Source organism: Hyalella azteca, unplaced genomic scaffold, assembly GCF_000764305.2.
Source record: "Hyalella azteca isolate HAZT.00-mixed unplaced genomic scaffold, Hazt_2.0.2 contig16207, whole genome shotgun sequence".
Taxonomy (NCBI): domain Eukaryota; kingdom Metazoa; phylum Arthropoda; class Malacostraca; order Amphipoda; family Hyalellidae; genus Hyalella; species Hyalella azteca.
In genome coordinates, this window is record NW_025946034.1 from 1 (window position 1) to 12572 (window position 12572).

General features: G+C 38.3%; 1 protein-coding gene across 1 annotated transcript; it reads left to right on the plus strand.

Annotated features, from left to right (window-relative positions):
• The first annotated feature begins 304 nt into the window (after positions 1–304).
• Positions 305–8958, plus strand: LOC108668781. Its single transcript, XM_018156034.2, has 4 exons — positions 305–537; positions 3952–4094; positions 6117–6274; positions 7846–8958. Exons 1-4 carry the CDS (start codon positions 514–516, stop codon positions 8217–8219), a joined length of 699 nt encoding a protein of 232 aa, XP_018011523.1. The 5' UTR covers positions 305–513; the 3' UTR covers positions 8220–8958.
• Positions 8959–12572: the final 3614 nt, after the last annotated feature.

Genomic DNA, 12572 nt, shown 5'->3' on the forward strand with positions numbered 1-12572 from the left:
TTTTACTAAGGGGTAATTGGGTAAGTTTTGTGGTCGAGATTCGTAATAAGATTGTATGAGGTTTTATTCGGGGGTAATTGGGTAATTTTGTTGGTAATATTCGAGGGTAAGATTGGGGTAACCTATGATTTAAGCTGTTTATGGAAAGTGTGACGATAGGCTCCTTTTGCTAGCTACTACTACTCTTTAACGTTCAATGATGCCAGTTTCTAATTGCCCAAGTCTTGCTTATTAAAAAATTTTTCTCCAGCATAGCATACATGTCTGAGTAAAATATTTTAACTAATTTTGATTTTCCAGACTGGTCAAAAGTCTTGAAAAAAATTCCCTAAGATTATTCTAAGCTATTTGGAGTATCAGTATGGCAGTGGCTAAGCTGACCATGACTTGTTTTTAGTTGCCTATGGACACTGGACAGAAGAAGAGATTTTGCGTCTCATCAAAGGAGTGGTGTACACCTGGAACAAAACGCCTGCTCAAAACCACTCCCATTACACCAATGGCATTAACTGGATGAAAGTATTCCTTTTTGTTAGAGTGAGTTGTTTTTAAGTACAAAAGTTTCCTAGAATTCATAAGCATTTCATCTCCTTGGTTTTGAGCATCATTCCTATCAATCAGCAGGGAGGAATAATGTTTATTATTTTGTTCCTTGAAGGTTTTGCATGAAGTCACCCTATAAAACAATAGTTGAAAATGTCCAAGGCATTTTGTATATTGGACTGCATTGCCAAGGCAGTCTAACAAGCAACATAGGTTTTCTTCCCTTTATTGCTGTTGTAAGCTGCATGTTATATGAAAAAGAATATCCACTGGAAGCATGGCAATTAGTTGGGAATAATATACAAAAATAGACACAGGCCAAATGAAGCAATTTAAATGTTACACTGACACTCTTGACTTCTGTCAATTGTGGGTATGTTGGACAACATAAACAAATTTTCATGGTATACGGTATTGTCCCTGCACATAAAACATATTTGCAAGCAAAACAATTGCAAACAGAAATAATGCTGCATTTACCAATAATAAATTACAGGAGTGATTAAAATTCTTAGATGATACAGCAAATGGACCTGCTTTATCATAAACCATAACTGGCAATGCACTGAGATTTACTGACAGCAGGGTGCGTACTGATCCTGGAAAATCTGGAAAGTCCTGAAATTTGATTTTTCATTTTCCAGGCCTAAAAGTACTGGAATTTCATTTCAGATTATGGAAAATACTGGAATTTGCAAATTAATAGAAAAAAGGAAGTATTTTTCTGTGCTGCGTGTGTTAACCCTAATCGCCACGGGTTGTTGTGTCACGCTACAACCTTGGGTGCGATTGATATCTGCCCTTAATTTTGTTAAATATTATTTAGGTGTCTTCTATTTTACATACGCTGCGATTATTTTACCAGGCATTAATATAGATTGTTTCCTATCAAATGCAGTCTTCAAACGCACAATTGTGAACTTGAATTCATTTTTGAAAATTATGAGAATGGAAGGACTGAATTTCTGGCCTCAAGCAGAGCCATCTCCGTGTACGACAACTCCGACCGCTCAAACTTGTGTCTATGTTACCCATGGGGATGAGACTGTAAGTCATTCACGTGTGTGTGTGCCTGAGATATTGCTGGTGCATGTGCAGCTTCAGCACTGGTGCACCTGCATCCTCATCGCTAGTTTCTATCAAAGTTTCTTTGTTCCTATAGTTTTTTTATCTCATTGTCTGCGACTTCATTGCCCGCCATTGAAAGAACTGCATGAAATGAAACGCATTAGCGGAGCGGGAAGCTCAAGTACCTCCCTGAAGTTCCAGCTAAAATATTATTGATCCAACACCAAGAATAGATATCAGTTGAAGAGTATCTCGACAGACAAGGCTGTGAGATTCATGGTTATTTTTTTCGGTGGTTATGAGAAACTAAGGGCGTTTCCGCCGTTTCCCGCTAACGCTACGCGATTAGCGTTAAACTGTTTCTGCAGTCTCACGTTTCCTCCATTCTGATTGGCACGCATGGAACAAGAGACTGTGCCACAGTCTCTTGTTTCCTGCCTTCTGATTGGTTCTCCAATCACGTGACCGTCGGTCATGAGATTGGAGAACCAATCACGTGAGCTCGGTCACCAGGCTCAGTTGCATTCGAAACTATTTGATGTGCAGTGGCAGCGTTCCATCTTAAGCGTGCAATTTCTACATCGCCATGTGTGGAAAGTGTAAATTTCATGACTTGTTATTAAAAATAGAAGCTTATCGTGACCAGCTTGCTCGCCATCCCAAGCATGAAGGTATGGCAATATGTACATTGTGCTCAAAAGACTTCGATGTGTCAAATATGGGAGAAGAAGCTTTGAAAAGCCATGCCAAAGGCAGCAAACACACCAAGTTAGCTAAGCAACACAGTGAAGTGAAAAGCAAAGCGCAGTTACGCATTTCAGATTTGTGGTCTGCTGACAGCTATGCAACTGCAGTTTCTTGCTACAAAATGTATCGGTGAATAGTCCGTCGCAAAAGTCAGCACACATCAGCACTGTAGTGTCTACTGCCTCTGTGATTATGTAGAGATGGAGAGCAGGCCTGTATCCACTGCCAAAGCCAACCCCATGTGCCGAACTAACCAGCTTTGTAACAAAAGATGTTCTGACGTCTGAAATTTGGTGGGCATTGCCAGATTTGTGTCATTTTTGATCCTCTGTGTCTGCCCACTCTATGCATTTACACGTATGCTAGTTATCAACTTTAGGAGATGATATCATAGAATATGCACGGTTACTCTTTCAGTCATGCGAAACCTGTCATACACGACTCCTGGGAAATTACACTGATGATCATGGAGAGTCCTGGAAAAGTCCTGTAATTTTTTTTCTCAATATCGGTACGCACCCTGTGACAGGCTGGAGCTCGTTGCCCATAACCTCCACTCTGCAAAATGTTGCCACAGTAAGCTATGTGGCGCCTGATTAACCATGGGCAGGCAATAAAAGATTTTAAGTGCAAATACATGCAGAATACCATATTAGTCAGATATGTTTACCAGGAAATTATTACACACTTGATTCTTCTTGTATTTTATTTAACTTTTTGGTTATCCAGAAATGTTCTCAGGCGAGTGGCTCAATCTCGTCTTGAATCCTATTTATTCCAGTATAATAATAATATAGGTTCATAATTTCCTTATTACCTGTAAAATCTGTCAAGAAAATATCTCTCTTCATTCCTGTAAAGTTTAAATTGTTACTAATATTTTGTGGTTACTGTGTGCTGCCAAAAATTAAATTGTGCAATTGATTGAGCTTTCATGCTCATTTATTTATTTTTGATTGCACATATTGAACTGAAAATGAGCACTTCAAGCTATTGTGTGGTAAAATGTATTGAACTCTCAGCCAATATCTTGTATTAAAGTATTGCACTTGATATACAAGAAAATTCCACAAATTAATTCTTCATGGATATGTGACCCTATTATTTAAAATTATATATATTCATTGCATTGGAAAATGGCTATTTCTAGTATTTTCTGTAAAAATTCACATGTATTCTAGTATTCTGTAATATGTCTGTAGCCTGTTTGGCAATTTCTAGTATTTTCTGTTAATATTCACATACATGGCTGTAGCCTGTTTTGCAGAGGAGATGACAGGTGATGCTGCTATTTTGACTGCTGTTTTATTCAATTAAGTCCTTGGAGTTCTGTAATGTTAAATCTGTGTTACTCTTATATAATATTTTTTTTGTATTCAATTGCATTCAAAGTTTTTTCAGAGGATCTGATTTAGCAACATTAAGCTTTTTTTCTGGATAGTATTTGTCTCAGCTGCTTTTATTTCTAATTTATAATAAAAATGTTCTAGCTAACATTGAAATAGATTTGCGAGTGATTTTTTTATTAAAATATTTCATTGCATAATTTGTATCAATACTAAGCTTTCCTGCCAAGGACCTTGTTTTTTGCAGACACGCACGCCTAGAACCTGCTGCAATGCATATGTCAGGTTTGCAAAGCAAGCTTTGCATATGCATCACTACAAGCTGAAGCACCCAGATGCTGAGGATCTCCCAAAGTGGACATCTAATCATGAATTGATGCTGATTAAAGAGTGAGAGAATCATGTAGTACATTAGATGTCTTATAGGCTGTTTCAAACTTGTTTTTTTCTATTATTTTTAAATACCATCGTCCAGAAATGTATCTTATTGTGTGCAAGCATTTATGTTACTGATGTGTGATGCTAGTCCTGTGAAAGCCATCACACAAAACAAGGTCTTCCAAAGTTCAATTGGCTGGTGACTTTTTTGTTAATTTTATTCTTTGTTAATACGTTATTTAATTTTTTATTTTATTAAAAATTGATTTAATTAATTGAATTTGTAATTTCATCACTGGTAATAATTCATTATCTGTATTTCAATATATGAGATTGTCAATGACTACAGATATTGCAATCATCAAACTTATCTATTAACATTTTATTTTAACTCAACTTTTAGCTGATAATCTCATTTGATATTTTCCTTCTTATTCCTCTGGTTACATTTTGTGATGATGCTCTCTTCATGACATTTCTTTATTATTCACAACCAACTCCACTTCCAGTGTCTTCATAAGGATTGATTTGAACAAAATATTCTATCCAGTTCATAATCAACTGCATGAATCAGGAAGAGGTACTTTGATTAAACTGTTGTTCATCAGTAAATGATAGCACTGATTGTGTTAAGCTCCTGCTTGGCTTGCAATGAGAAGCAAAACATGTGTTGCATCTTTCTTGTTTTGATGCATTCCTTGTCTGTGATCTGGCTGAGGAGAATAGAAGAGTAATAATCCAATTTTGGGTCCAGAATGTCCAGCATCATTTGCAACTAAATCCTCTCATTGATAGCAAGCACTGCATTGTTGAGCAATGCAATTTTAGAAGCTTTGTGGTAACATAAAAGGTACATGCAAAAAGTAGTTATATGAATCACGTTTTTTAAGTAAACATCATTTTGATATGAAAAAATAAATTAGTATAAATAATAGTGAAAATAAATAATACTTTATTTATTATTTTACTACTACTTTACTACTTTTTACCCTACCTTACTTATATGCATAATTCCCATTAATCTTGAGGCATTAATTGTATTTCTGGACCAGCTTTTGTAAGCTTTTGTCAAAAAAGCTTGCCACAAGCCTAGAAAATGAAATAATACAATTTCAAAAGAACACTTCTTGTGATGGCAAGAAACTTTTGAGCTAAGAACAAAATTGCCAGTTGTCTTTTTTCTTTCACTTAACAGTCCACAATTTGAATTAAATTATTAGTAAAGACTGAAGGTCTCTCACTCTGTTCTCCATCATGAATGTTTTTGCTGCCATCTTTGAAGGCCCTAACCAATTTCCACACTATTTCATCTCTCATAACTTTTTTTCCATGCACCTCACTGAGTTATAAATGAATATCAACTGATTTATACCTTGAGCACACAGAAGCCATACAGTATTACAGCACAAACTTCACAGTTGGCAGGAGTCTCAATCTAGGTGAAGGAATTCTAAATTATGTGAACAGATGTAACTACAGAGCGTGCGTGCTCTGAACAGCCACTGCAGAGCTGCGGTGGTGTAATTTAAAATTTGTACCAATTCTAAAAACATGCCTCATAATTATAAATGTTGTGCCTAAAAGCTGAAGCATCTGAATAATAATTAAATTAACTTTATCCACTGTTATCAAACTCTTTATACATTTTTTGTTGTGTAAATCCTTCATTTAAGAATATGCATCTGCTTCATTTCTTTCCATATTAGACATATACATATACAATTTTATTGGTTCAAAAATTAATTTTTCTTGTGGTGTTCACTCTAGAATTTTAAAGTCCTTTCTAGACATAATGCATACTCTATTTGTGGAACCTGGCTTCTTTATATTTATCTTGATATATATATTCTTGCTTCTAGGCAGAAATTCTTGTTCGAGCTTCAAGCTCTAAAAAATACTTGATAGATGTGATACCACACTGTTTGTCACATTTTTAAAAAAGAATTCCGAGTTTAATTTATAATTCTCCCTTATAACTGGGTTCTTCTTGTCAAAGTTTGCTTGGTATCAATTGATGAATTATTTTGTTTACAGGATGATCAGATCCCCTGCCAATACGCTGGTGGTGATGGACTTCAGGTCAATGATGGCCCTACCGGAGTTTGAAGGCTTCAGTGACAGCTACCTGATGCGCATGGCGCGTGATGCTATTGCTGCCTGGGTGCCTCTTCCGCAGCGGCGCAACCTCGACGGTATCTTGCTTGTTTCCACTTTCCAAATTCTATTTCACTTATTGCTGAAAGCTGCTATCTTGATAATTTCCAGTCTCCATATGCTATTTCACTTATTGCTGAAAGCTGCTATCTTGATAACTTCCAGTCTCCATATGCTATTTCACTTGTTGCTGAAAGCCGCTAGCTTGCTCCTTCCCACTCTCCATGTGTTATATCACTTATTGCTGCATGCCATTGAAGGCCGGTATGTTTTTTTATCCAACAGTATTGTACACAGAACTGCACCAACTAGACCACGCCGAATCAATGCTTCAACTGCTCTTAATAAAAAATTGTTGTGTCTAATGGCATAGTTGTCCCAAACATCTTCGAACAAAACAAGCCCATAAAGTATCCGACTTGGGAAGTAATCACGCAAGAAAAGAGACTTGGTAACATATAGTTTGAACAAATCCATCATCTGAACTATAAACGAATACAACAAACTGTAATTTATCTTTCTTAACTCTGTTTGGAGACAGTTGAGATCTATCCATCTGATGTTTAGGTCACAGTATAACTATAAAAATTAACATTTGGGTAATGCGTGTCGAAAGAACGAACTACTCTCTGAACAATGCATCCTAACAATGAGAAAAGTAGACATATACCGATGATGAGTCAACATAATTAGGAGTGGTCAGCAAAAGTGGGACCAAGACACTCACAAAAATAAGTTTGGCTTGCTGAATGGTTGAATCCTTGGAGGATCTCCACAAAGAAGATTGAGTAACAAATAACAGCTCTGTTGGTGGATTTTTTGGAGTATTCCCACAAGAAGGACAGAGTAATAGATAACATTTCATGCATCACATTTTTGATGAGTTTAGGACTTCGTAGTCCAAGGTCACGCTGATGCGCTGCCTTCGTCGTCCTTCGTCTCTGAGTCGTCGCTAGGCAGGTCTAGAACATCGAATGATGTAACAGCATGATTAAACATTGAACGTCTTAACTACAATGCCCAATTAACGATTACCTGGACGATGGCCTGAAGTGCAAGCGCATCATGAAAACATGACGTGAAATATAATTGATGTTACTGAAACTGCCGAATATTTCTGACACAATATGATACCACATGCACTCGAAAATTACCTGAAAATACATACGATGCAATAACCTGCAAGATTGTATGTCAAAATCTCACACAGGCAGTGTGAGATTTGGTTACATTAATTATATAATACATCGCAGTACAATCTATGCAAGGCTTGTTAATCATAGTTTTAGCTGTTAGTTATTATTAATGCCGTTCTTCGTACACAATTCGGTGTAATTTTTCTCTGCTGGAATTGGTAGATTTTTCTGTATGACTTGTACTTTATTATTGAGTTCTGAAATTAATGTAGGTACGTTACCTCTCTTGTCTTCTTGTAACAGTATCACTTAACTCACAGATGCAATTTTTAGAACCTTGTTGAACATTTGTTCTATTGACCGATTTGTTTTAGTCCATTACTCCTAACTTACAATTCCTACTAAACCAATTTTTTACCATTGAGAATGTTCAATTACATTTATTTGTAACCAAGTCTTTTTGTGCTGCACAGACTCGCTGGACTACCTAGCTACTAACATCCTGCCAAAGCTCGAGCGCAAGCTTGACAACCACTCCAGAGTGTTGAAGCAGATTAATCTCTACCGAAGTGCCAAGCTTGCAGACGCCATACCCGAGTATCTCGACGAACACATCAAGCGAATGTTCGCTACTGTGCCGCTGCATCAGCTTGACATCACTGAGCCTGATGTCGAGGATCCGGACCTTGAGGATCCTAACCTCCTGGATGGCTTGGATGATGACGACCTCAAGTTAAAGAAAGAAGATTGCGATTTGTTTGGTGATGATGACCTCGAGTTGCAGAAAGATGATTGCGAGTTGTACGAAGATGATGACTTCGAGTTGGGCGAAAGCGAACACCCCTAGGATGAGGGATCGCGAGTTGTATGATGACATTGTTTTACGTCATCCTACGACCAATGGGATGGTGATAATGATGTCAAGTTGGAAGAGTTGGATGAGTGTGATGATGAGTCGAACGGTGATGACCCCGAGTTGGAAGATGATGACCTCGAGTAAGATGAGGGTGATGGCTACGATGACCACCACGATCACAACTTACGATGACGGTTGAAGAATTTAACTCTCTCTTAATGAAATAATGATAACTCCAACATCAGAGACTTAACTGTGCATCAAAAGCTCATGTGCCTGGTTTGTGTTCAAGAAAGTCAGTACCAAATGTTCTCAAATGTGATAAGGTTGGTAAATATCATGCCAAATTCCATCATGTTCTTTTGTTCTACTATCCATTCTTCATACATGTCCCTCATGTATTGATGCCTTCCATAGGAAAATGCATTTACTGCAATAATTCGTGGTTGTTGATTACATATAAGTGTATACCTATATTCGTACCGCGTCAGGCCTTTATGCTGTTTGATGCCATAGTTCCTTGCTAAGTTGCATCATTGATGCGGAAATTTTGTACCATGTAACACCGGAAGTTCTGTATCGTTTTGCATCGCACATTTCATTTTGAAATTCCATAACTTGTCAGTTAGCATGGAAGTTGGGCAACAGATGCCGTAATATTTCCAATTTGGGAGATTTGCATTTAAAATATAAGGTTGATTACAGTTTGCATTTCCGTTGGAATGACAAATCTTGTTTTCTTTACCTTTTTTTTATTCTCAACTCAGTTCTTGGAGTTATTTATTCCATTATTGAACCGTGCGAACAAATATGTAAACATTACCTTAAATTCTGATATGTTCATGCATTTTTAAGCAAGTCGAAACTGACTCGTCGCGTGCAACAGGTTCTGGCGAGTAAATCCCTACTTGAACTATCCCCTCAGGGGGGACTTCTGACGCGTGTCTGTGCTCGTCAGAAGTCCTATGGAAGTTCGCGCTCCTAGGGGGATTGTTCCTGAGCGCCCCACCGCTGAGCTCGCGGTGTCTGACAGCAGGTCTCAGTTGTTGGGTTAAGTTATTATGTAGGTAGGATTTCTTACATTAGTTATTATGTAGGTAGGATTTCTTACATTAGTTATTATGTAGGCAGGATTCCTTACATTAGTTATTATGTATGTAGGATTCCTTTCCCTTCTCTGTCTCTCTCGTGCGGGTGGCCGACGTCTCGTGTAAGCGACCTCTTGTTCTAGTGTCCTAGTTTCTGTTGCTTTTCACCTGTCCCTTCTTGACACTTCGTCTCTTTGAGATGCTAATGCTGCTTCTTTCGAGCCAGCTTCAACGGGCTGGACAATTGAGACCTTCCGCCCCTTTTGGGTGATGATTAATTTTTGATTTGAGAAACTACCTATAACTGAGACCTTCCACATCTTTGGTGTTCATCTTGACTTTCGGCACGAGATAGCTAATTACCTAAAGCGCTAGTAAACATGTGGCCACTAAAGTACTTGAACTGTGACGAGCAATCAGGCGAGGTGTTACATTCTTGCTGTATTAGTACGGTACGCAGCGTTGCGCCACATTAACGTTCATTATAGCTGCTTTAAAGCTAAACACGTTCGTAGGAAGAATAAAAGTTGAATCATGTCGTTTTGCGACAAGATTTGTGGTCAATATTTAGTGCCCCCGTCAGATCGCCGGAATGAACAACCCATTTTTTTCATTTTTCGTAGAGAACATTTTCAGCGTTTTTATTGTTCTATTTGTTCTTAACTAAAAATTTGAAACGACACATGACTACCCCGAATTGTATAGAAAGAAATTTCAATGGAGCTCAATGGGCGATAGTTATCCGATTCTTTCCTGTAATTCTCCGACCAGCTAGACTGTAAAAACTACACATTCTTCCTTGCGTTTTGCACCTCAGAGTGCGTGGTCTTAATTTTTAGTCTCGGTATGTTGTCAAAAAAACATGATACGGGCAAGCACAAGCGTGCCATCGTATCGTAAAGCACGTAGTAATACTCGGACAGAAATAGGCGGACCACGGTTCCCTCGCATTCAACTAATACAAGCATGAATTGCGTAATTAAGAAGCCTTCGACATGTAATTCCAAACATAGCTTTCGATTCATGTAGCGCGGGAATTAGCGTCGAGCCGAAATTTTTGTTATTTTAGTGTCCAATAAAAACGGACAAGTACATATTTTTGCGCATATGTGCACCAAGTGGGAGTTTATAAGTCACTACGTTTCCGGTATGATGATAATGTAAAAGTGGCTCCGATGAGCCTGATCGAGTATTGTATGCACAATACTCACTACATACAATGTGTGAATAATGTGCATACGAGTTTTGAATGGAAATGTAGCTCAGTTTTTGAACCCTGCTGCACTGCCTGGCGTCCTGTCATCGCACTGTGGCACAGAAGTCAGCTAGTTGGTAGTTGGGATTGCATGAACACTTTGTGTTCCCCGCCTTTTTTAACATCAAAAACCGGGGGAAAATTTTGTACGATGATGTATCACTCTACTTATGAGGTGTTACGCGGTACATTGATGCAAGCTTTGTACAATATTTGTCTCCGTGGACCTGCGAGCAAATCCACAACTTGGTACGATGAATCCGTGATACGGTAGGCATGACTAAACATAACTACAAGATCTGTACGCAACAAATTTCGTTGTTTGCATACATTATACGCATGTTTCATGCATGGTACATCATGGTACCGTGTTTGCATCATTGATACGTACTCCTACATCTGCTACGTGGACAATATGGTAACCAAGATATAGATCGGTAACAAGGTTGTGAAATTTGTGATTAATACTGCATATTAATCCCGACGATCATGAATCATCAGAAGCAGGCATCTAAAGGCCCGTTCACACTAGGGGCAACACACGAGTATCAAGTGCCTCAAAGCGCATGCAGAGGCGCTTTGCAGCCTCTGCATGCGCTTCTTGACCGATTGACGAGCTAGCGATTGACAGGGGCCATGCCTCATGCAACGCAAGCGCGGCGCTTAGTAGATAGCTATTAAATTAAAGAATTGATATCACTTGTATGCTTAAATCGCAAATTAACTAAGAATTTAAATTAAAATTTTAAATAAAATTAAAAATCTAAATTAATTAATTAAAGAAATTGAATTCGTCCTATGGTTTCAATGTATTAATTTGTGACTTCTGATTTGTGATTCTAGATTCCACGAACTGACGATGGAGCTGGTCTCCGAAACGTTTTCTATAATATTTTTTCCCTCTGTTTGGAACATTTTGACACTTTTCTTTTCCTGTGTTTGATTACATTGACACTTTTTCCTTTTTTATCACAGTGTGGCACTTCTCCCCCTTTGTTCAACATGAGCAGGCCACGGAAACAGGTCACCTTCCTTTTGCTTATTTTCGTACATGCTTGCATATTGCCTTTATCTAACATTTCGGGTGTCATCACTTGTTGCAGTTGAGCAGATAGCTCTTGGTCCGAATAACGGACTTCAGTACCTTAGTTGGAATTTTATTTCGTTGCTTGTTTTTCACATAGGTGACTTGTGAAAACACTCGCTCCACGAATGCATTGGAGACAGGTCATAGTAGACAAATGATGCAGTAGGCAGCCAGTTCTATGAATGGATGATGATTTTGAAGATCAATGAAATATTGAATGGCACCCTAGAATTCAAGTGGCACTCTAGAATTCAAAACCACCAAACAAAAATAGTGGAGCTTGCGTCGCAGAGATCAATTCAACAACCTCACTCCTCGTCGTAGGTCATATCATCACTGATCAGTAATCAATCAATGATCATCACTCTCGTGTTATATTGCACTAGAATAGAATAGAAGTGTCGGCGTTGAAGAAATAGGCCCATGGCCACTAATAATATAAATATAATATAAAATAGGCCACTAAGCACTTATGTTAAATGTTAACATTTAGATTGGGGTTATTTCATCAAGCGGTAAACTTGCGGTTCCAAAAATGGCGGGAAACCTCTAGTCGCGCCGCTCTGACGGTAATCTATATGGTCCACGCCAACGCTGGAGGAAGTTCAAACTTCAGAGGTTGAACTTAATGCAGCAAATTTGCAGCAAGTCAGAAAATACCAGAAAAATACCAGATTTAGGCAAATATACCAGATCTAAAATATTCATACCAGACACCTTCTGAAAATACCAGATTTGCGAAATCTGGTATAGAAATATACCATCTGGCAACGCTGGCGCGCAGTCTCAAACTACTGAGTACAAAAGTAGTGTGAACGGTTGTGCGCGGTGAGGCACTGCAGCAAACGACTCAAAGCGCATGTCGTTGCCACGAGTGTAAACGGGCCTTTATATGTACAACATGTGCGTCTGAT